General features: G+C 38.1%; 5 protein-coding genes across 8 annotated transcripts; 3 read left to right on the plus strand and 2 right to left on the minus strand.

Annotated features, from left to right (window-relative positions):
* Window positions 1-123: 123 nt before the first annotated feature.
* On the plus strand, window positions 124-4192 carry Klp61F (Kinesin-like protein at 61F). Its single transcript, XM_011312958.1, has 3 exons — window positions 124-361; window positions 640-790; window positions 1021-4192. The coding sequence occupies exons 1-3, from the start codon at window positions 285-287 to the stop codon at window positions 3994-3996; spliced, it is 3204 nt and encodes a 1067-aa protein (XP_011311260.1). The 5' UTR covers window positions 124-284; the 3' UTR covers window positions 3997-4192.
* An 89-nt stretch (window positions 4193-4281) lies between these two features.
* Window positions 4282-12741, minus strand: mas (masquerade). Its single transcript, XM_011312959.1, has 12 exons — window positions 12654-12741; window positions 11804-12033; window positions 8957-9252; window positions 8646-8676; window positions 7889-8310; window positions 7254-7442; window positions 6737-6863; window positions 6359-6529; window positions 5725-6007; window positions 5261-5538; window positions 5044-5198; window positions 4282-4869 (listed from the first exon to the last, which is right to left on the minus strand). The coding sequence occupies exons 2-12, from the start codon at window positions 11901-11903 to the stop codon at window positions 4702-4704; spliced, it is 2220 nt and encodes a 739-aa protein (XP_011311261.1). The 5' UTR covers window positions 11904-12033; window positions 12654-12741; the 3' UTR covers window positions 4282-4701.
* A 680-nt stretch (window positions 12742-13421) lies between these two features.
* Window positions 13422-15123, plus strand: LOC105271419 (uncharacterized). Its single transcript, XM_011312964.1, has 4 exons — window positions 13422-13596; window positions 13671-13784; window positions 13844-13936; window positions 14343-15123. The coding sequence occupies exons 1-4, from the start codon at window positions 13506-13508 to the stop codon at window positions 14624-14626; spliced, it is 582 nt and encodes a 193-aa protein (XP_011311266.1). The 5' UTR covers window positions 13422-13505; the 3' UTR covers window positions 14627-15123.
* LOC105271418 (annexin B9) lies at window positions 14804-18633 on the minus strand. 4 transcript variants are annotated; one of them, XM_011312961.1, is made up of 8 exons: window positions 18529-18633; window positions 17729-17775; window positions 17047-17428; window positions 16879-16958; window positions 16486-16732; window positions 16102-16283; window positions 15714-15835; window positions 14804-15204 (listed from the first exon to the last, which is right to left on the minus strand). In XM_011312961.1, the coding sequence occupies exons 2-7, from the start codon at window positions 17756-17758 to the stop codon at window positions 15782-15784; spliced, it is 975 nt and encodes a 324-aa protein (XP_011311263.1). In that variant the 5' UTR covers window positions 17759-17775; window positions 18529-18633; the 3' UTR covers window positions 14804-15204; window positions 15714-15781. The 4 variants fall into 4 exon arrangements, with proteins under 4 accessions (XP_011311263.1, XP_011311265.1, XP_011311262.1 ...); XM_011312960.1 differs by having other exon boundaries at window positions 14808-15459; XM_011312963.1 differs by lacking the exon at window positions 15714-15835.
* Window positions 18634-19056: 423 nt separating this feature from the next.
* LOC105271421 (ribonucleoside-diphosphate reductase large subunit) lies at window positions 19057-22208 on the plus strand. The gene is made up of 2 exons (XM_011312965.1): window positions 19057-19398; window positions 19587-22208. Exons 1-2 carry the CDS (start codon window positions 19350-19352, stop codon window positions 22022-22024), a joined length of 2487 nt encoding a protein of 828 aa, XP_011311267.1. The 5' UTR covers window positions 19057-19349; the 3' UTR covers window positions 22025-22208.
* The last annotated feature ends 1212 nt before the right edge of the window (window positions 22209-23420 follow it).

Genomic DNA, 23420 nt, shown 5'->3' on the forward strand with positions numbered 1-23420 from the left:
CAAAGAAATTTTTAGATCGACCGACGAGAATTTTCCAAATTCATCCAATAGGGGTTAGGGTGCGCGCGCAAGTAGTGGCGCCACCCGCGGGAAATGTTCGAATCTCAAAATTTGAACGGACAAGCCGTCAACTGCCAGTTTGCTCGCTGCACCAAGTGTAACGGTCAATCCCGTGTTCGTCTTGCATCAGTACGATAACAAATATAAATACCGCGCCAATAGTCCCAGATTTCTGGGGTTTTGGGATAATAGTGGAGTGAAGTGTTCTCCAGTGGAAGATTTCCATGACGCAGAGAAAGATGAGTGAGATTTCCAGGAAAAAGGATAAAAATCAACACATACAAGTTTTCGTGAGGGTCAGGTGGGTTTTCCCTGTTCCCTTGTTATTGTTTTTGGGTATTTTTTTCTTCGGAGGGATAGCTACATTTTTTAATACAAAAATTCCATTCGATTGCTAATTAAATGTCATTATATAGGCTCATCCTTTTGTCCACGTTTTTCTCTTTGAGTTCAGGGTCAGGTCATCTCAATTAATTCATCAATTTATTTCTCAATTATGAATATTTGACGATGGGCTAGTGTAGGTTTTATTGGTTTTTATGCGGGTAATTGATTGATTGCAATTATTTTGGTAATCAGACCGGCGAATAAAGATGAGATCCATGGGAAGTCGTCGACTGTCGTCGAGGTGGCATCCTCGAAGGACGTCGTGGTGCGGGAGAGGCCACAGGACAGCAAGTTGACAAAGAAATTCAGTTTCGACAGGGTCTTTGGGCCCAGCTCTAAACAGGTTAAACACAATCACTAATTACGTCTTTTCTTTCTAAATAATCCTAAAAAAATGTTTTCAACAAATTTTCTGTCTTGATTTTTCTCCACTGAATTTCGAGATATTCTTTAAAAACTTGACACTTGAAGTCAATGAATTTATTCCAGAGTGTTGAATATTAGTTTAAAAAACTGATTGGTATATTTAAATTAATTCTTCCAATGATTCGATGATTATCTCTATTTTTTTAGTTGGACGTTTACAATGCTGTGGTGAGTCCACTGTTGGACGAGGTCCTGGCGGGATACAACTGCACAGTCTTTGCTTATGGTCAGACTGGAACTGGAAAAACCTTCACCATGGAGGGGGTCTGCAATGACCCCTCAGTCCATTGGCAAAGTGATACGGCAGCTGGAATTATACCCCGATCCCTGAATCATCTGTTCGACGAGCTGCGGACACTCGAAGCTCAAGAATACACAGTTAAAGTGAGTTTTCTCGAGCTCTACAACGAGGAACTCTTCGATCTTCTCTCATGCAATGATGATGCATCGAAAATTAGAATTTACGAGGACACGACGAAGAAAGGAGCAGTAATAATCCACGGTCTAGAGGAGGTGACAGTTCACAACAAGAACGAGGTGTACAAGATCCTGGAGAAGGGCTCAGAGAAGCGACAGACGGCAGCAACCCTGATGAACGCCCACTCGTCCCGTTCCCACACAGTTTTCTCGATAACAGTCCATATAAAAGAGAATACAGTGGAGGGTGAGGAGCTCTTGAAGACAGGAAAGCTGAATCTAGTGGATCTGGCAGGGTCTGAGAATGTTGGTCGTTCAGGAGCAGTGGATCGTCGAGCCAGAGAAGCAGGAAACATAAATCAATCTTTGCTGACTCTGGGTAGAGTGATAACGGCCCTGGTAGAACGAGCACCACATATTCCCTACCGAGAATCCAAGCTGACTCGGCTCCTCCAGGAGTCCCTGGGGGGTAGAACTAAGACATCGATAATAGCGACAGTTTCACCGGCTGCTCTCAACCTGGAGGAGACCCTCTCAACTCTGGACTACGCCCACAGGGCAAAGAACATCACTAACAGACCAGAGATTAATCAGAAGCTCTCGAAGAAGGCTCTCCTCAAGGAGTACACTGAGGAGATCGAACGTCTTCGGAGGGATTTGCAAGCAACACGAGACAGAAATGGGGTTTACCTGGCTCACGACAACTACAACGAGCTCCAAACGACAATCGAATTCCAGGGGAAGGAGATCGAGGAGAAGATAAATCACATAAAAGCCCTGGAGGAGACCATGATTAATAAGGAGAAAATTCTCGACGAGTTGAAGATGTCACTGGAGCAGACCCAACACCAGGTGAAGATCACGGAGCAGGAGAGGAATGAGCAGAAGTACCTGGTGGAAAGGCACGTCGTTACCGAGAAGAAACTTCTTAATCAGGCCAGTCAACTCCTCAAGGTCGTGGAGATCGCCACAAAAGATACATCGAAGTTGCATGAAAAAATTGAGAGGAAAAATCGCGTTGAGCAAGAGAACGAGCACCTAGGGGAGAAATTTCGATTGAACATCGAGAGGCAGTTCGAAGAGGCCAACGAGCAGCTGTCCAATTACACCCAGGAGCTGATTCAATTCTCCCTCAGTACTAAAGACGAGATCAACTCCCTGACGTCGACGAACTCCAAGGAGATCCAGAAAGCGATTAAATTAATCTCTGGGGAGCTCCTACAGGGGGAGCAGAGAGTAATCACGAAATTGGAGGGTGGGATTAATAATCAGCACGAGGATTATGCCCTGAAGCTGGAGGACCTGGTCCAGGAGTCGTCCAAAGCCTCTCTCGAGGAGATTGAGCTCCAGAAAAAAATGATTTCCATTTTTTCTGAAAGAATTCAGGAGCTCGTGAAAACGGGAATTGCGGACAATCTCAGGAGAATCGAGGAGGAGAATCGGCGGAAATTGGAGGAGCTCAGGGATTTCATGAGCAGAACCGTTGCTGCTGTGTGTGACAGACTCCTCGAGGACAGGAATCGACTGAGTGATAAGATAAATGTTTACACTGATAGGATAAATGAGACAATCGCAGCGCAGACGAGTCTCTCCAGGAAGAAGGAGAGCTTCTTTGAGATGTTTAAGGATTGCTTCAACGAGTACGAGAGAATTCACGAGGAGGAGGTGATGGTAAACGATACGGCGATGACAGTCTCTGAGGAGGGGCTCGAATTTTGTAAAGATATCGAGGTGCAGATGGATAAAAATCTCAAGAATCAAACGGACATCGATAAAGTCGTCAGTGGAGAGTTCTCGGAAAGACTCCAGGGGATGGGAGAAAAGCTCTCAAGAGATCTGGAAGTTAACTGGCAGATAGCAGAGGCCTCAGTTCTCCAGGGGGCAGCTGTCTCTGGAGATGTACAGAAGCACTTGGAAGGTAATTGCGAGAAGCTCCAGGAGTTCAGCAAGCGGATTTCATCAAAGTCCTCAGAGCTTCGGGACAAAATGAGCTCCGACAGGGCCGAGGTCCTCTCCTCTGTCCAGGAGGTGCACAAACTCGTGTCTGACGTCAGTGTTAATCATGAAGAGCTCATGGAACAACACAGGAGGAGAATCGAGGCGACAGCTGGAGATATGTGCAAAAAACTGGAGAACCAGAGTGTTCAGTCCAGTGAGTGGAGCACACAGATCTCATCTTACCTGAGAACGACTCAGCACCAGGTCGATAAATTCGTTGTTGAGGACATGAGGAAGGACGTACCCAGTGGCACAACACCAGCAAAACGAGATTTCAATTATCCCAAGCAATTGGTGATGACTTCACCTCACGAGAGGATCATCCAACGGTTCAGAGAAATGAAGTGTCTCGAGGATTCGCACGAGGATACTCTCCGGGCGCAGGATGAAACCCTAAAATGCTCACCTGTAACCTGTCAAGAGAGCAATGAGTCTTTTGCATCGTTCTCCACACCATCTGACACATCTTTCATCGAGTCTGATAAACTCAATGGCTTCACAAAATCTGCGTCCACTTCTGATTTATCTTCTGTTGCGAAAAATCTCACCAAGGAACTCGTCATGAGATCCACCTCCGACGTCGCCTGCAAGAAGGATAACAAAGAGAATGGAATCGAGGGATTTGTCAAACCTGGAGATTTCAAGAGTGCGAAAGTCTCGAAGCTCAAAAATCCAACGAGGAGAATTCTATCTTCTTATAATGAATAGATTAGGTCTTTCTATTTCCCAAGGGAGAAAGCACTTCAATTAATTTTATTTGATTACTGAAAATGAGGCAATTTTTTGTGTACGTATGTGGCCATTGACGATTAATCTCTTTATTTTTTATTAAAAACACATATTGATGATCTTTTGTGGTTTTTTTTTATTTTACATTGCATTTTTTTTTATCGGAGGGGATTGGGGAGCTCTGCAATGCTTGGATATTCTTTTATATAAATATATATAGTTTTTTTTCTATGAGAAAGAACAAGATCATTAATAGATACTGTGTAATTAGGGAAATATACATTATCGTCAGCACGCGCAGGCATTTATCTATAAATATATGAATAAAGTTGTGGAATGTAATTGTTTTATTATTTCTTAGTGGGTAATGCGTTAATTTACAAAGCGAGGGGATTTTTTTTTCTTCTTTGAAGGTGTTTTTGAAGAAAATGTCGATGTCGAATTTGAATTTTGGTGAAAATGACTGGACGAATGATTTTTATGATTTATTTGATAATCAAGTGGAATGATTCAATCAACTATCAACAGCTGTCAACTCAACAATTTGTTCCGAGACTGAAGGAATTAGTGCGTTGAGAATTTTTTAGTCGTTTCATTCTACTCAATTTCAAAGTTCATCTTTTTTTAATTTAACATTATCTCACAGTGCTATCGTCAAGACGCTGTTTCGGATACCGAGACCGACTAAAGATTATTAACAGTTATTATTTGGCTTATCCATCCGATAAACGCTGACACCTTGACGTAGACTCCTGGCACATCGACTCGACCACAACCGAAGCCCCAGGACACCAGTCCTGTCAGCTCGTAGAAACCGTCATCCTGGCACACTAGGGGACCCCCTCCATCCCCCTGACACAATAAAATTAATAAAATGATTCATAATTAATTACAGAAAGGATCACAATAATATTTAATTAATTAAAAACCCGAAGAACAAATGGAAATGTTTCTTTTCAGAATTAAAAAATGAAAAGATTCAATTCAACTACAACTTCTCGAAATTTTCAATTAAAAATTACTGACCTGGCAAGCGTCATTTCCTGGCTCTCCCCCAGCACAAAAACTGCTGGCGGGTAGTACAAAGAGTTTTTCAGTGACAGCATTGACTTTTCTGATGCACTCAGCATCACTGACTATAGGAATTTCAGCCTCTCGTACTCTCAGTGGTATTGGGCCAGCTGAAACAAATAAATTGATCGTTAAAATGATAAATTAATTAGAATGACTGACGAACACTTGCCTTCACCCATGTACCCATATCCAGTGACAGTGCACCTCTTTCCAGCGGCATGACTGACACCCCTGGCTGGCAGGCATACAAGACACACCCCATCCTTGAGTTCAGCTTGTCCATGGAGCTTCAGCAGGGCAATGTCGTTGTCCAGGGTCTGGCTGTTGTGGTTGTGATGAATGTACGTTGTCGCCACTCGCAGGGTCTGGGCACCAGGACTCCCATATTTTCTCGTTAAATCGTGATCTCCAACTCGTACGTAAATAGCATCTCCAGATCGGACAATGCTAGATTTTTTTAATTCAATAATCGATTTATTATTATATCGATGTATTTATTCAATTCACAATTTTTTTTCAATGAAATCAAACAAATTAGCGGTTCAATTAATCGATTGGTCAATTAATTGTTAATAATTTGATAAATTAATTGATTGCATTGATTATTTTATTTATTTAAATATATTTTCTCACTTGGTGACACAATGTGCAGCTGTCAGGATCCACTGAGTTCCCACTAGTGCACCCCCGCACAGATATTGATTGAGGGAATTAATTAGTGCCACTTGCCAGCACCACTCATTAGCATCGGCATCCTCACCTCCTACCACCCTTGGGTCCCTCCACAAACTCTTAGCCTGAATGGGCCCACGCGATGTACCCTTCACTCCACACACGTATTTATTAAATGTTGAGTCGGTTGTTGTTGATAATGCGGTTGTTGTCGGTGCTGGAGTTGTCGTTAACGTTGTCTCATCTGTCAAATATTCGCACTTTTACAATTAAAAATACACCAGCACTTCATTATTATCACAAATTAATTAGAGAAGTCAATAATTAACCCAAGGAATTCATTAAAATCAAAAAAAAATTCAATTCAATTCGTTCTAATTTTCAATTGCAAAATCAAATTCGCATGATGAAATTGACTAAATTAAATTATTAATTGATTTTCTGAAAATATTACAGATTATTAAATTGTTATTTAAGATATTGTTAAGTTTATATTATTATTATTATTGATTATTGAATGGTGCGGTGGGTGAGATATGGAATTAATGGAAATATTGAATTATTAAACAAATAAATGAAGAATATTAATTCTTACAGAATGAAGGAAAACTTGTGGTGGGCCTTGAACTTCCAGAAAATGCTGTATCATTTCGATTGGAGGCACTTTGTTCAGTGGAATTACTGACCCCTCGTATCCTGAATTTCGGTGCGCAACACTGGTGCCCGATTTTTTTACACTTGAACAAATTCGTCAACTCCGCATTCCCTAAAACGAAATAATTACCAATTGAAATATTCGACAGACTTCCACATGAATTTTTTCTATTTCCACGTGATCCAATTATCAAATTCCTGATTGTGTAATTTTATTTTAATTTTTTAATTAATTTGAGAGTTAATTTTGAATCTTTAAGGCAGCGCTTGGAGGTCCAGAAATTTTTTTATATCAGTGGTAATGTGAGGATGATATTACTGAAGCACGTGAAGGACAGATAAGACACGATGCAGGATCCAGGACACTCAGGTCGATTATCTGGAGGCAGTGATACCGTCGTGGCTGGTGGTCGCGTCGGCGCCGGTTTCGGTCGATTTTTCGATACCTGAAACATTTCGATTTCCCTTCAACAAAAATTTCCCCTACCATTGAAATGTGTCTTTAAATTTAATTAAATAAATAAATAAATGATAATAAATAATAATAATTCATAAATTAAATAATTGAATTAAATTTCCCACGATTCCAAAAATTATGTACAAGTTTCAATCATTAATTATTTTAATTAATCATTCTGTATGAAGTGATTTAATTTTCATTGTCATTTGGACAATTTTTAGAGATCGATGCGTTGAAGAATTCCAGAACTAAAATCATGGATAACTAATTAGTAATCGGTAATTAATGAATAATTGATGGAAAATATCGATAACGATTTATTTATTAATTGGGAGAAAACTGAAGTGACAGTTTAATTAGAATAAAAAGGACTCACAGGTGGCAGGGAATTGCTCCCCTCGCAGCAGGCGAATCCCCCTTTACTCTGACAACTCGTCCTGTAATTAATCTCATTAGGTCGCTCACAGAATGCTGCAAAAATCGGGAGTATGCAGTATCCCCTGCACGTGGGTAGTTTTGTCTGCGGTGGTCTAGTCGTTGGACGAGGAGTCGTCGTGCTCGGCTCCTACAATTAATTATATCCATTAAACTAATTAATTAAAACCACCGACAGAACCCCAGTCATAAAATCTCTTCCAATTTCTAATTATCATAACGATTAATTTATCTTCCATTTATGAATTCATATCAACATCAATCTGAGACATCATAATTATATTATTTACTATTCAATATTACGCATTGGATAATTAACAATATTTTATTTAAAAGTCTCGTTTTTAATAAAAATTATCGATCAGCGGATCTCCATTTCTGACAGATCTCAAGCTAAAATAAATTCAATTACCCTGAATTTAAAAATTATATAAGTGAAATAATAAAAATAGACAGACCTAATTGAACGAACGAGTAAAATAAAATGAAGAAGAAAAAATTAAAAAGGAGAAAAGGTTAATTAGAGAAAGGTAAAGGATAAAATGTAATTAAAATGGAATGAAATTGATGACTCACCACCCTAATGGGAGGATCAGTGATGCAGCAAGAGTCTCCGGAAGGGCAATCGGCTTCTCTGTCGATGTTATCGCAGAAGAGGGCGAATAGACCATTGACGCATTCACCCTTGCAGGGTGTCTGATGAAGAGGTTTCGGTCTCTGAGTGGTTGTTGTGGTGGTGGTGGTGGTCGTCGTCGTCGTTGGAGTGGTGGTCGTTGGACGTGCAGTGCTCGTCGTTTTATCCACTCCCTTCTCCTCTTTGGTGATGTTCCCCTTCGTACGGTCCACCAGGTGAAACTCAGGGGGTGGATTATTCCCGAATCTGTCCTTCGAGACACAGCACCGGAATGGGGGCTGACAATAATCCTCGATGTCGAGGATCGCTTCACAGTAACTCGTCAGTCTTGCCTCTATGCACAACCCCGGGGAACATTTGTTCTCTGCGATTGAACAATAAATAATTATTTCTGCTGTAATGATTGATTGATGATTAAATCAATTTGGGTAGAATTTATTGAGTTGAGTTTTTGAAGAAATTCTTGATTACGTCGTCGGTATGAATGAAATATGTCGGGAATAAATTAAATAATTATGAATAAGTCGAGAGAATTGTTAGTGGTATTATTATATTATTTATTCATTCATTTTTTTTCAGTCCGCCGATCTCTTAAATTCATTGATTGGACAAGATTTTTGGATACTGATGAGATCGATAATTATTGGAATCGACTTTTGGAATTGATTGTTTATTGTTATAATCAATTAATTATCTCACCTTTCGGCTTCTCCGGCACTCGATGCGTCTCCTGAATGATAAAATTATTAAAAATTAGGAAAAACAGAAAATTATGATAAATTATGATAAATTGAGAAATTCGCTATTTCAAAAGTTATTAATTTTTAATTGTCATTTTCCATCACTAATGAACAGAGGAGAGAAGATTGTGTTAACAATTAATTTATGAAGATTTACAGAAAAATTTCTGGGAATTTACAGGAAAATTTTCTGAGTGGGAGGAAAATATCGTGAGGGAGAGGAAAATTGGGGGAAAAATTCCTGAGAGGAAAATACGGGGAAAAATTCACCGTTGTCCCTGCAGTAGACGTCGTACTGGGGGTAGTACTGGTGGAAATAGTGGTGGAGATAGTGGTGGAAGGGGTTGACGTGGGTTTTTCAGTGCTGGTGGGTGTGGAGCCCTCGATGTCATTCTCCGATGACGTCTCCGTGTTGTTCAAAGGTCCATTGACGCAGCACCTCATGCTGGGTGTTGGACACTGGACATCTTCCAGGACCTCATCGCAGATGAGAGTAGCAAGAGCGTGGACACACACCCCAGGGCAATCCGCACTGTTCGCTGTGTTTGCTATCGAGTCCAGAAGACCTGGGATTAAAAAAAAAATATATTCCTCTGATCTTCTACAGAAATAATAAATACATCGCCTTGACAAAATGTAGATAAATAATATGACGACAATAAACCTAATAAATTATAAAAGAAATAAAAAATCGATCAGAAATTCTGAATTTTCTAGAATTATGAGAAAACGATAATAAATAAATAAATAAATAGGAGTGAATTTAGAAAAATTACAGGAATTAATTATAAAATTTCATGAATATAATATGGAATATTAATGAATGAATCCAATTTTTGAGTTGTCATATTTTTTTTTAATTATGCGATAACTGAACTTTGAGAAAATAAAGAAAATTCTGTTTGCCGTGTAAATAAAATAAATTGGCTGGACAAGTGGAATGATTTTTCCAACTAAAAATTCAGGGAAGCAGGTTGATTTGAATAACGAAGCCAGTGTCAATGGCACGAAGATTATGTAATCATAGAGTCAATCGTAATCACCTGAATGCCGTTACATCGAACGGGAAGTTCCGTGTAAAAGAAGTAAAACCAAGTTAACAACTCCGTGGAGTATTTCAAAACACCACCTCCAGAATAATTCATTTCCATTGACGGAAATACCCCGATTACCCCCCAAGTGATACCGATCAATGGATTTTTTATCCCCCATTGACCCCCCATCGACAAAAAAAAATTCATTAACGATTCAAAGACTCAGATTGGAGATGCCTGCATTAATTATCAACTTTGAAAATTCCGATGGATTCAAGGGCATCAAGATCAATGAGTCAATGAACTCGGACCCGCGGCGACGAGAAATAACAATTGCACTTGTACTTCTTGTCGAATAAATAAAATTCTCGTAAACCCCATTGAGAAATTCCGAGAGTTCACAGTGAAAATAGATTTCACTGGAATATCCCGAGTCAATACTCAATTCAACTGCATTTTTATTGACTTATTACTGTTTTTTATAGAAACATGTAATAAATAATAATGCGGAAGTTTTTGTGGAAATATTTCCGCATCGGGAAATTTTCCATTGAAATTTTCCAGAATTCATTAAAAAATTGAAAAAATCGTGAAAAGTTTGAAATAAATCGATTCAAAAGTGGAGATATCTTATTTTTTTTATAAAGCAATAATTATTGTTGCATATATGTTAATATTAAACGTGCGGTTTTGAAGTGAATATTCATTTTTTAATGAATTATTTGTGAATCCCTCAGGATTAAATCTATAAGTTGGAAAGTCTCTAGAAAAATAGAATATAATTTTGCCTGAAAAAATAAAAGTGAAAGAAATAGTTGCACTTGTGCACACATGTATTACACGAGCATTTATAACGTAGTCCCAATGTGGTTTCACTTCGCCCAGGCATAACGGCCCCAAACAAATATAACGGTAATTATAATGAACGGGTGCTTGAACGTTTGAGGCGATCACGGAGGCCTCCTGAAGGTCCCTACAATCTCAATCCTAAAATCCTCTCCACGCATTCCTCCAAATCCCCATTCTAACATTTTTTTTCTATTCCTCTTCCCCCAATCGCACGATAAATCCGATTTATTCACTAAAATCCACCTATCTCGCGAACCATCAATTGTACAAAAAAATATCAGAAAACATTTTTTTTCAAAAACTCATTCGGCAACAAAAAAGTCTTTTGACATTTTTCCCCCAAACCGATATTTCCCGAGATAAATCAATTTTTGTTAATAAAAATATAGACTTCCACTTCTGCCACACCACGAAATTCCCAGCGCTATTAAATACCGATTTATCTCGAAAATTATTAATTTCAGAAAAAATTGTCAAAAGAGGATTTATCTCGGGAATTTAATCAGCTACAAAAAAGTCTTTTGATATTTCTCTGTAACATCGATAGATTGAATAAGATTAATCGATGAGTGCAAAAATCGTTAAGTTCCACTTTTTCCCACCGGGAATTTCCCAGTTTAGTAAAATTCCGGCGAATCGCAAAAAGTATTGATTTTAGGGTAAAATGTAAAAAAACGTTTTTTCTCGAAAATTGATGTCTCTACAAAAAAGTCCTTTGACGTTTCTCCATGGGACTGATGGTTTTCGAGATAAATCTTTAAATCGACGTACGTCCACCTACGTGGAGAATTTATTCCAACGAAAATTCATACGAGGCCTCGGCGATGTTTTAATGCCACCGGGTCTCTTACGGTCATCACAACCTCATCCGCATAGCTTCAGCAATCCATGTTTTCTAAGTAGGACGCAGTCGCATCCTTCCTTGCTGATTCGCAGCTACCTATATAAAAACCGTGTCGTCCCATTCTCTCGAGTATTTCAGTTTCTATTTCTCGATAGATCCGGGTATTTATCTACTATCTATTGAATTTCATTCTGATCATTATAAATCATCATCTGAATATTTAAATAATCTTGAATAATCCTAAATAAAAAAACTAGTACACGCCAGGATCGATTTTTTTCAATTCTCAAATGAGAACAGAAACTTTGAATTTGCCGGTATTCTATAATTATTCTGTAATTATTACAGAGTTATTTAATTGGAGTTATAATTAACTTTTCATGGTCTTACCTGATAGGAAGCTACCAGCTAGGGAATCGTCATCCTGTCCCAGGACTCCGCAACTCGTGAAACTGATGAAGATGATGACTCCAATAGTTTTTAATGCCATCGTAATCGAACTCAACTCAAGAACTTTGGGAATTTAATTTGAAGAGTTAATCACTCAACTCCGAATGAAAAGGGCACTGGTGCCGACATCTCCCTGGGAGGGTTGTGTATTTTTTTAATTATTTGTTTAACTGCAATCAATTGAAGAAGAGGTAAAAGATGATAAGTGGATTGAGCTAAGATGTATATTTTAGAATATTTCGAAATATCTCGAAATCCACCGAAAATATCGAAATGCTCGTAATGACATTTTTTGTTGCTACTACTTCACTTTATAAAAAAGTATTAACAAATATTTCGTTATCTCTCATAGATTCCGAGATATTCTCCGAAAACTCAGCTGGAAAAACCGCGACTTGTTGCTCTTTAAAACGAATTTCCCATTTCAATTTCCGAGGAATAACTCAGAGTTCGATAAGAATACCGAAATTTTCGACAAGACCTTTTTTGTAGAACAAAACGAGAGCTGCAAAAAAGGTTTTTATGGAAATCTCGCTATCTGTCTCGTATTTGTAGGTATTCCCCGAAAACAGGACTCCAGAACTGATGATGATGATTTAGGAAGAACTTCGAGTTTTCGGGGGATAAGTCGGAATCGAAAAGAAATAGAAAAATTTTCGATAAGATCTTTTTTGCAGCTCTCGAGGAGATCTCTAAAAAAGGTCCTGATGAGAAGGTCCCTATCTCGCGTGGATTCGTGTATTCTCGGGATTTTAATGAATTTTTAGGAAAAACTTGAGTGGACTTTTACCTCTTGCAGTGAATTGATTTTCCCAGTGGGAGCTACAGTTTGTCCCTCCGTCTCACCTGCGGCTCTGAGTGTTACTGAGTCGGCCTCACTTCTTGTGGGTCAGGGCGCGGACATCCGGGGGTCTCCCCTTCATTTCATCTGCGAGCTCGTCGACCTTAGGTGGAGAGGTGGTCCACCGATGGGCTATTGAAAACACTAACGGTGGTGATAATACAATTGTCAGAGTTTCCCCCTCAACATCAAATATATCATCCAATAATTATAACTGACACATATATATCTCTGGCTATATTATATTTTCAATATATCCAACGTAAATTTTGAATGCATCTTCAATGGGACCGGTGAAATATATCTGCGCAAATATATCAAAAATATATTTTGGAAAACGCGTTTTTCGCCGAAATATATGCGAACCACATCCGGATATTATTTTCCTATATTTCGGGATATATATATATATATATATATATCTAAAGTATAATTTATTGAATTGCAGTTTTATACTATAATTTCTCCTCAGATAAAGTTCATCCACTTAATATTTAATATTGAGTTATCAATATTAATATTATATCAATTGAAGATATATTTTGAAATATCTGCATAAAACTCATTTATATTAAAAAATTGTGTAAATATTTAAAATATAGAGAGCGTTTAAAAAAAAAAATAGACACAAAAAATTTCTCCCAATGGCACATGTCAGTCACGTGACTCTCATGCACGTGTACACTCATACAATTACGAATGAGTGTGTGATTTGTTGTGGCTAGAAGTTCATATTCCATTTTATTTTCAACGTGCAATTTCGCCTGGCAGTTCCAGATAAAATTCCACTGCACTTCAATCATGGACTCCACTCGTTTTGTTATAATTATCTCCATAATTTTAATGTTAATATCAGTTTCTACTTGCCTGCAGGATGAATCATCATTACAAGGTTTAGTACAACTATTTAATTCCTTGAAAAATTGCTCTTTGCTTATCTCAAATGTATTTTTTCCGTCCACAAAGAATTAACAGGAGATCGAGAGGCTGATTCATTGAAAAATGGTTGCGTGTGCATTAAGAATAATTGCGGATGCTGCGAAAGAATGGTTTTGGAAAGATTCGATATCAATGCAACAGGTAAATACCTCCCCTCATGCATTCCCCGGGGTTTATCCATTTTTATTTTTCGTTTTTAGTTTGTGGAAATGTCTCCTATTTGTCCAATGATTATGGAATTTCTGTAACGATTACTTGGAATGATTATGTTGTCTACAACGAGACAGTATCGGGTAAGTGTTTTGATTTAAATTAATTAATCAATTATTATAAACATTTCTTCTATCATTTCTATCTCTGCAAAACTCCTCCGCAAAAAGGTACACGCAAATTGTCCATTGCGGTCTCAATTAAATATAAACGCTTGAATAATTGAATTATCATAATAAATTTATTGAATCGCTTATCAATTCAGAAGATTTTCCGAGAATTATATCACCAATTATCCAATACAATGGTTTGTAGGCAGAAAAAATTCTATACAAATGAATTCCTGGAATAATAACCTCCATTCATTAATTTTTATCCATTAAACCCATTTTTATTCAGTAAAATATCAGTTACATCTTTTCATGAATGACACATAAATATTGAATTCGATGATTATTCTTTAAATAATAATACATTGTCTTTTAATAGTTCGAAATCCTCCACCCATATGCGTGGGAATTCCAGAATTAGAGAAGTTGTCTGCTGACGTCTGCCTGCAATTATATGATCTGTCCTTTACGAAGAAGCTTTATCACGGTTGTGCGAAAATTGCAGTCGAGATTTATCACGTAATTCACAAATCTGTGAATGTCGGGTGCTTCGACATTCCCCTGCATCCGCCGAAAATTGAGAATTTTTTCCGATGGAATCATGTGATCGATCGAGAGGAATACAAATACAAGGAAAAGATTCCCTCAGTCATCATGATCTGATCATCACTCATTACTAATTCCAAGATTCATTCATTTTCAACTGTTAGTCATCAATTTTTCCAAGTGCTCAGTGAATAACTCGGAATTTACGGCCGATATCAAAATTTCTGTCAAAACCTTTTTTGCAGAACTAATTAAGCCCTACAAAAAAGGTTATTACAAAATTTCCTTTATCTCTATTAAATCCCGAGATATTGATCGATAATCATGAATTCACGGGGAGTTACTCACATCGATTCTGGCTGTTGATCAGTTTTCCGTGGAAATCTCGGAATTTAGGGCGGATACCGAAAATTTTCGTGGAGCCTTTTTTGTAAAGCTGATTAAGACCTAGAGAAAAGGTCGTTACAAAATTTTCGATAGCTCGCTTGGATGCCGAGATATTTAGGAAATTTCAAAGGAGTGCTGTCGAATTCAGTAATTTTAATGTTTAGATAGCGAATTAATGAGTTCATATTTTGTGTTGATGATTTTATAATAAATGCTTTGTTACTGTCTGTTGGATCTCTCATTTTAATAGCTTCCATTCAGTTGAGGAGTGCGATAAGGAGTTTTTTACACGCGGCATTACAATCATCCTGGAAAATAAACACATCCGAGTCGATAAGTCGCACTCATTAGTTAATTAAAAAAATATACGGGAAATTGTAATGTCTGTTATCAATCCCACGAGTAATCTATTCGGCATGCGTGAGTGGCAACATAACAGCAAATTAGAATTCTTAATTAACTATTTCCTCTTCTTTTTATTACACAAACTCGTTAAAGTAATTTAATGCGTTTTAATGAATCAAGCCTAACAGAAGGCTTTTGAAATCATCGCTGCAGTCGCTCTGAAATCGAAAAGAAATAAAAAATAGATAATGACGTTCTGTTATTAATTAATAATGAACAAATGGAATTAAAATTACAAGAAAAATGGAAAATTGCACAATTTTTTAAAGTAAAGGGTGATGTTATTTTTTGTTTATTTGGTAAATTGAGGCGAGATTTTCGTATAAAATCCATCGGATGGTGGATAGACCCCCCGAGCTCGTTATGGCATGCAAAAATCGAAAGAAACGAGAGAAACGAAAATTATACTGACCAGTGAATAAATAAATTCTCAGAGGATTAGACACAACGTGAATATGAAAATAATAGTAATGTGGATGTTTATTGGCCAGTCAAAGCAAGCAAGAGTCTCTTGTAGTCACCAGACGTGTCACTCTGAAATATTAGGGTAAAATGACAAGTCATCAGATGGTTTTTTTACGATGTCGCGTTAAAATTTGATAATCGCATCGAAATATCAAAAGTTTAGTTTCATTCATCAAAAAATCCTATTCGTTTTCCACCCAATCCTATTAAATAATTAAATAAACATTCATCCTTATTAAAAAAATTCGCGAATAGAATTTTTTAATAGAATCGTAATGAAATATTAAGAACAAATTTTCTGGAGAGCGCTAATTTTTTATTTATCGTGGACTTACGTCGATGCCTGCAGCGAGAGAATTTCCGTAGATTCTCTGGTAGACTTCTTTGATGTCCCCCAGATCGATCTCAGAACGAGAGACGATTATTCGGATCAGGGTGGAGTCATTGGTGCCCATTCCTGACATCGCCTTATGCAGTCTCTCCGCGAAATACGCGGTCTTGTCTCTGGCGCATTTCACTGGAAAAATAGGCAAAAAAATTGATTAAAAAAATTGAAGGGAATGAATTATACAATAAATTACAGAATCCATTGGTCTTTTATTTTATAAATAAACAATGGACGATGATAAAATTGGCGTGAGAAATCAATAGAATTTTTTAGAGAATTGAGAATTACCTTTTTTGTATTAAATTAATTAATAATAATTAATGATAATTACCAACTGCAAGATATCCATCCTCGAGGGAGCCAGAGAATTCCCTCCTGATGGCGTCCTCAAGACTATTCCCGGAGATCCTCTCGTACTCGTAAAAAATTCTGCGAAGCTGGGGAAAACTCTTGGTTATCAAGATAGCGTTGAAGGTGCTCTCGTCAGTTCCCCATTGGCCCTCGCCAGCCTGGAACAGCCTCTCAGCTTCCTCGAGTGCTGCTCTCTCATCCACATCAGGATCTTCATCTCGATTTGCCTAGATTATACCAGACAATTACGTCAATTCCTCAGAATTTTTTCAGCTCTCCATTGAGTGCTCCTTTAATTACTTCAATATAATTATATTTATAATTAATTATACTCATTCAATTGAGCATGATTTTTTTTTCAACTGTCACTTACAGTTGACAGCGACACGAGCAGACGCTTGAAGTGTCCAGAAGTGTCTCCTTTGAGATCTTCCTCCAGGTCATTTTCGAATACTGTAAAAGAATTTAAATCGTCACCATTCAATTCTCATTAATTATTCCACCATTAGCTTAAATAATTAATGATTAATCGAGTGCTCACGGTCTTTGTAAACAGCTGAAATGGTTTTGATTCCATAATTGCTGAGGGAGGCGAGAACCTCGATGATGGTCTCCTCGTCGGTTCCCATTCCAGATATTGCGTTGTGGATCTCGCGAGCGAAAAATTCAGGAAGGGGTGTCATCAGGGCGACTATGGCATTCTCAAAATTTCCACCGAGTTCGGACTTCAGGTCGGATATCAAGTCTTTACCGAACATTGTCTTGAATTGATCGGCAATCTCCAGACGCTGGACTATTCCACGATGTGCCAGGACGTCGATAATTGTCTGCTCGTCGGTTCCGAAGCCCTTCATTGCGGTACGCAGCATTTGGGCGTCATTTTCTGGGTCAAATGGCTCCGCCGGGTAGACTGTCGGGGTGCACTGATTTTTTTTACAATTAAATATCTTTATTATCGGATTAAATTGACAACAAATTTATCATCAGAACTGACGCACACGTCGCAATGTCTGAGTCATTTCCATTTCACATTTTAATTACTTCCATTAGTAAACTTAAAATATTGAATATTAAATCGAAATTTCTCTTTAATTCTGACTAGAATGTACCATATTTTCAATTTTATTAATACTTTTTGGAAGATTTTTCGGCGAAATATGAAATATGTATTATGATGTTATATATTTTATTTTTACATTATTATTCTTTAAATATTATTTTACCTGCACGTGGTAGTACTGATGGGCTGCCATAATTATGCTCTACAATTCTGCAATAAATACATTATTATGATGATAATAAAAAATATTTATAATTATCTTCCTTTCATCCGAACACGGTGATTCAATAAATTCAAATATACTGATATCCAATACTGATCTGTCGACACACGAGACAATTTCAATTGTTCAATCCTCGGAAAAATAAATTCGCCCTTGACAACTGTTATTACAAAATTCAATTCTCCGTCGCAATTGCCCGCAAAAATACTCGAGAGATAAATAATACTGACGAAACCGATAGAAATAATTCAACCGGAAAAATAATTTCCATCAAAACCAAGTATTCTGTGAAATTGTAATAACAAATTAATGAATAATAACTAACCGATGTAACAAAAGAAATAATAAAAAGGTGATTGTTGATACACAATTTAATATTAATTAATATTTGATAGAATATATTTACATTTAATAATCGCATAGAAATATTAATAATGAATATTTATAATTATCTTCATTGAATAAATAAATTGGAACAATAAATAAAAAACATTAAAAGATGACATAAAATTGGATTAAAACCATATTTTTAATGACAAAAAATGATAGTAAAAATATAATAAATAATTGATCTCGATGTCAATTAAAAACGAGGAGCAGCTGCTCCCAGTGAAATGAATAAAAACCAACGCCCAAGTCCCTGAACAAATTTTTCCAAAATCCAGTGGATGAATTTAAAAAAAAGTCCCTCGAGATTCTAAAGATTCCATTATTTAATTACTAATTACGAATAAACTCACGGATTATTGTGAAATACACAAGAACTCTTCGGATCCGTTACTCGAGTAACCGCTGGCCAATCCCAACTTGAACTGGAAAAACGGATTCTGCCAACACCCGAGAGAAATAAAATTGTTGGCTCATGACGTGTTGTGACGTAAGAAGAATTTCTCTGGCAGTGGGGGAATCCGAAGGTCACTGAATCATTTATTCGATTCATCCGCGTCTGGAGGGAATTAATGATGTCACCTGATGAATAATGAATCATGGGACACCTCATCACCTTCGAGGACTCAAACTCCTGAGGAACATCCACCCCAGGGTCATTTACAGGAGTTAAAACATTTCCCATCAATTGGAATAACAATTGTGATAACAATAACAATGCTTAATTATTGACAATTAGTAAATCAATGACTTTCTATTGGACTCGAGAGAAAACTGAAATTATTTCCTCGATATTTTTTAAAGGAAAAACTGACAATGAAATTGGACGATTCGGATTTGAATTTCGGGAGTAGAGGGTGGGAGCCAATCAGCTGATGGGCGAGGGGGAGGGCAAGGTCTAATAAATTAGGTCAAGGTGACAAAACGATTAATTACTGTGAAGGTAGGAAAATCCACGTCATGAATAATGTAATTTTGGATATTATCAGGATGAAAATGTTAATTTTGAAATAATTTTGTGAGATCGTGTAACAGTTGTAAAAGAAAGTGGCGCCCCCTCAATGATTCTTCGAAATTGCGTCGAATCGAGCATTTTTTCGTGTTAAAACGCCGGTTTTTAATTAATAATTATTAAAGATTATTATTGATAAATTGATGGGTATATCCTGTTAAAATGGTGGGGAAAGGAGTTATTGGAAAAAGAATGTTTGTCCTTAAACGTGGTAAGTCATTTTTCCAAATTAATCTCATGACGCCAACAACAAGCGTGGAGATAACCCATATCTGCCGACTTGTTTATAAATTCCATATTTAGTAATCCAATGAAATATTTGTGCAAGACTCGTAAAGACCCGAAAGGGTATACGAGAGGAAAAAAGTTTATTAGTGCAAGACAAACCTTCAATTTTAGATGGGCGTAAAGAAGAAGTTCATTACGACAAAATCACCTCGAGGATCCAGAAGTTATGCTACAACCTGGACATGGACTTCGTGGATCCTCCTGCAATCACCCTGAGAGTAGTGAGTGGTCTGTACTCTGGTGTGACAACAGTCGAGCTGGACAATCTGGCAGCAGAGACAGCTGCCACGATGACGACCATTCACCCGGACTACGCAATCCTGGCAGCAAGAATAGCAGTGGCTAATCTCCACAAAGAAACGAAGAAGAGTTTCAGCGAGGTAATGAACGACCTCCACAACGCCATAGATGCTGTAACAAAGGAGCACACCCCGATCATCAGCAAACACCATAACGATATTATCCAGAAGAACGCAGAGAAGCTCGACTCGGCGATAATCTACACCAGAGACAACAGTTACAATTACTTTGGCTTCAAGACCCTTGAGAGGAGTTACCTGCTGAGGATCAATGGCAAAGTCGTTGAGAGGCCTGCCCACATGCTGATGAGAGTGGCTGTGGGAATACACGAGGAGGATATCGCCAGGGTCATTGAGACATACAACTATCTGTCCGAGAGATACTTCACTCACGCATCACCAACCCTCTTCTCAGCCTGCACTTGTATACAACAGATGTCCAGCTGTTTCCTTCTAACAATGACTGAGGACAGCATCGATGGCATCTACGACACCCTCAAGAGGTGTGCACTTGTCAGCAAGTCAGCTGGTGGTATTGGAGTGAATGTTCACTGTATCAGAGCCAAGGGGACACGAATTGCTGGTACCAATGGTGTATCCAATGGGCTTGTACCCATGCTTCGTGTTTACAATAACACAGCACGTTACGTTGATCAGGGTGGAAACAAACGTCCTGGCGCATTTGCCATTTATCTCGAGCCCTGGCACGCTGACATCTTTGATGTTCTCGATCTCAAGAAGAACACAGGAAAGGAGGAATATAGAGCGCGTGAGCTGTTCTACGCACTCTGGATTCCTGATCTATTCATGAAACGAGTCCTGGCGGATGGTATGTGGAGTCTGATGTGCCCCCACGAGTGTCCAGGCCTTTGTGACTCTTGGGGTGAAGAGTTTGAGAATCTCTACGTAAAATACGAGAACGAGGCTCGTTTCAAGCGTCAGGTGAAGGCTCGTGATCTCTGGACTGCAATTCTTATGTCACAAGTCGAGACTGGGACCCCCTACATGCTGTACAAAGACGCATGCAACCGGAAATCCAATCAGAAGAACTTGGGAACGATAAAATGCAGCAACTTGTGCACTGAGATCGTGGAGTACTCGAGCCCCGATGAAATTGCTGTTTGCAATTTGGCCTCGATTGCAGTTAACATGTTCGTGGATCCAGTGAAAAAAACTTACGACTTTAAGAAGCTGAAGACAGTCGTCAAAGTTGTTACCAGAAACCTCGACAGAGTGATCGACGTCAATCATTACCCACTTGAGCAGGCAAAAGTCTCCAACGTGAGACACCGTCCCATGGGAATTGGAGTTCAGGGTCTGGCAGATGCATTTCTACTGATGCGTTATCCATTCGACAGCGATGACGCCCAGAAACTCAATATCCAGATCTTCGAGACCCTGTATTACGGTGCACTCGAGGCCTCATGCGAGCTCGCCCAGGAGAAGGGCACCTACGAGACGTACAAAGGCTCACCAGTCAGCCAGGGCATCCTCCAGTACGACATGTGGGGTGTAACACCAACAAATCTCTGGGACTGGGCTAAACTCAAGGATAAAATTTCCAAACACGGTATCAGGAACTCTCTCCTACTGGCACCAATGCCAACAGCCTCAACAGCCCAAATTCTTGGGAACAACGAGGCCATCGAGCCCTACACCAGCAATATCTACTCGAGACGTGTATTGTCTGGTGAATTCCAGGTGGTCAATCCCCATCTCCTGAAGGACCTCACCGAGCGCAACCTCTGGGACGACGAGATGAGGAACCTGATAATAGCGAACAATGGCTCGATCCAGAACATCGACAGCATCCCAGCAGACATCAAGGCACTGTACAGAACAGTCTGGGAGATTCCCCAGAGGATGATCCTCAAGATGGCAGCTGATCGTGGGGCCTTCATCGATCAGTCCCAGTCTCTCAATGTTCACATAGCAAATCCAACAACTGAAAAACTCACCTCCATGCATTTCTTCGGTTGGGAGGCTGGCTTGAAGACTGGAATGTACTACCTCAGGACCAAACCAGCCACCAATGCCATCCAATTCACTGTCGACAAGACCAGACTCAGGGCGAACAAGCCAGTCAATTCGGGGGATAATTCCATGGATGAGTCTCTCAATAAGTCCCTCAATGCATCCATCAATGCTTCTCTCAATAAATCTCTCAATGGCTCGGTCAATTCCTCCGAGGAAGAGGAATCCGTCTGTTTCAGACAGAACGGCAAGGCTTGTGTCTCCTGCAGTGGATGAATAATTCGTTATTATTAAAAAGAGTATTTTTGAATTCGTGATTTAGATCACGTACGTACATTAAATCATTCTAAAAATAGTCCAGGGGCTGTCAATTTAGATAAACAGCTAATTTATCATTTCAATTTAAATTTAATTACCTGAAGATTTATCTGTCTTTGAGAAGAAAAAAATATCCAAACAGAGAACAACTTTCAATTTTTTTTTTTCGTAATTTTTCCATATTAATTAGGTATTAATTCAGAAAATTGAGTTGATTTCATTTTTCTCATTATTAAGGAATACTTTAATTGATCTAAAGAGTGGAGGACCCGGTGTTCAAATCCCAATTTTTATTTTTTTACGTACAGTAGTTTTGAAATTGTACTTTAAGGTCTTCTGCACAGTCAAAGAAAGTTTTTATAACGAATGCCTCATTTATTGCCATTATTATTATTATTATTGCCTTTGGAGTTGAATTTCAGAGTCAATTTCGATTCATTCACCTGGAATTTCAATTAGTTTGAAGTTAGGAATTTCAGGAAAACTGTGCCTTAAGAATTTTTATAACAAATTGTTTATTTTTCACCATTATGTAAGAAAGAACGAGCTTTGAATAAAAATTAAGAGTTCAATGAATTTTCGTCGATTAGTCTTCATTAATTACACCATTAATCTATGAATTGATTAGGAAATGTCGAAATTGTTCGTGAAAGGAATGAACAATTATTATTTTAGTGTGTAACGTTTGTTTATTCTTCTTTTTTTCTGTATTCAAGGTATTTTTCGAATAATTTTACAAGCTATAATGCTATAATTAATATAATTAATATAATTAATAAAAAGCGAATTAAGGTAAACCATACACCTCTTTCACATTGTCGCAAATTCATATTTTCACGTCATCTGGTTTATTTCAATCGTTCGCACATTCGTCGAGCGATTTTTTTTAACTGTTTTCTTTTATTTATTCGTTTTGCACTTGCTATCAATTTCTCATATTCTCATTATTTAATTTGTACTTCTTCTTGGTGCAATCCCTCGCCCCAATGATTTTGTGGGTTCTTTTTTTTATTTAATTTCTTTGCTGGAGCCTCTGGAAAGCTCTTGAGGCCGGATTGCTTTTTCCATTTTACTTTTTATGTTTATCGTGCCATCGTTTTATTTATGGTACACCTTACGACGATAATGCTACTCGGGAACGATGCCACCTGTTTCACACCTAGGAGATAAGGAAATGGGATTATTTCGTGAAATGTCGTGGAAATTCTGAGCTTCGAGAGAGATCTTCCTGGTTTTTGATAATTTAATCAAAGTGAAGTTCGTATTCACCGATTTATCGCGAGAACTATCGCTTTCATGAGAAAACGTCAAAGGACTTTTTTGGAGCTGATGAAATTTTCCACAAATAAGATCC

The sequence above is a fragment of the Fopius arisanus genome, unplaced genomic scaffold (assembly GCF_000806365.1).
Source record: "Fopius arisanus strain USDA-PBARC FA_bdor unplaced genomic scaffold, ASM80636v1 scaffold00109, whole genome shotgun sequence".
Taxonomy (NCBI): Eukaryota; Metazoa; Arthropoda; class Insecta; order Hymenoptera; family Braconidae; genus Fopius; species Fopius arisanus.

What these genes read in the sequence shown, in the direction of transcription:
- Klp61F (XM_011312958.1), top strand. Translation starts at nt 285, where the DNA reads ATGACGCAGAGAAAGATGAGTGAGATTTCCAGGAAAAAGGATAAAAAT. An exon ending in CAAGTTTTCGTGAGGGTCAG is followed by an intron (nt 362 to 639) that starts GTGGGTTTTCCC and finishes TTTGGTAATCAG; the next exon opens with ACCGGCGAATAAAGATGAGA. An exon ending in TTGGGCCCAGCTCTAAACAG is followed by an intron (nt 791 to 1,020) that starts GTTAAACACAAT and finishes CTATTTTTTTAG; the next exon opens with TTGGACGTTTACAATGCTGT.
- mas (XM_011312959.1), bottom strand. Translation starts at nt 11,903, where the DNA reads ATGGCATTAAAAACTATTGGAGTCATCATCTTCATCAGTTTCACGAGT. An exon ending in CACAAGTTTTCCTTCATTCT is followed by an intron (nt 6,008 to 6,358) that starts GTAAGAATTAAT and finishes AATATTTGACAG; the next exon opens with ATGAGACAACGTTAACGACA. An exon ending in CAGGAAATGACGCTTGCCAG is followed by an intron (nt 4,870 to 5,043) that starts GTCAGTAATTTT and finishes TTATTGTGTCAG; the next exon opens with GGGGATGGAGGGGGTCCCCT.
- LOC105271419 (XM_011312964.1), top strand. Translation starts at nt 13,506, where the DNA reads ATGGACTCCACTCGTTTTGTTATAATTATCTCCATAATTTTAATGTTA. An exon ending in ATTCGATATCAATGCAACAG is followed by an intron (nt 13,785 to 13,843) that starts GTAAATACCTCC and finishes TTTCGTTTTTAG; the next exon opens with TTTGTGGAAATGTCTCCTAT. An exon ending in CTACAACGAGACAGTATCGG is followed by an intron (nt 13,937 to 14,342) that starts GTAAGTGTTTTG and finishes GTCTTTTAATAG; the next exon opens with TTCGAAATCCTCCACCCATA.
- LOC105271418 (XM_011312961.1), bottom strand. Translation starts at nt 17,758, where the DNA reads ATGGCAGCCCATCAGTACTACCACGTGCAG. An exon ending in TTCAGCTGTTTACAAAGACC is followed by an intron (nt 16,959 to 17,046) that starts GTGAGCACTCGA and finishes ATTCTTTTACAG; the next exon opens with TATTCGAAAATGACCTGGAG. An exon ending in TGCTCGTGTCGCTGTCAACT is followed by an intron (nt 16,733 to 16,878) that starts GTAAGTGACAGT and finishes GGTATAATCTAG; the next exon opens with GCAAATCGAGATGAAGATCC.
- LOC105271421 (XM_011312965.1), top strand. Translation starts at nt 19,350, where the DNA reads ATGGTGGGGAAAGGAGTTATTGGAAAAAGAATGTTTGTCCTTAAACGT. An exon ending in AATGTTTGTCCTTAAACGTG is followed by an intron (nt 19,399 to 19,586) that starts GTAAGTCATTTT and finishes CTTCAATTTTAG; the next exon opens with ATGGGCGTAAAGAAGAAGTT.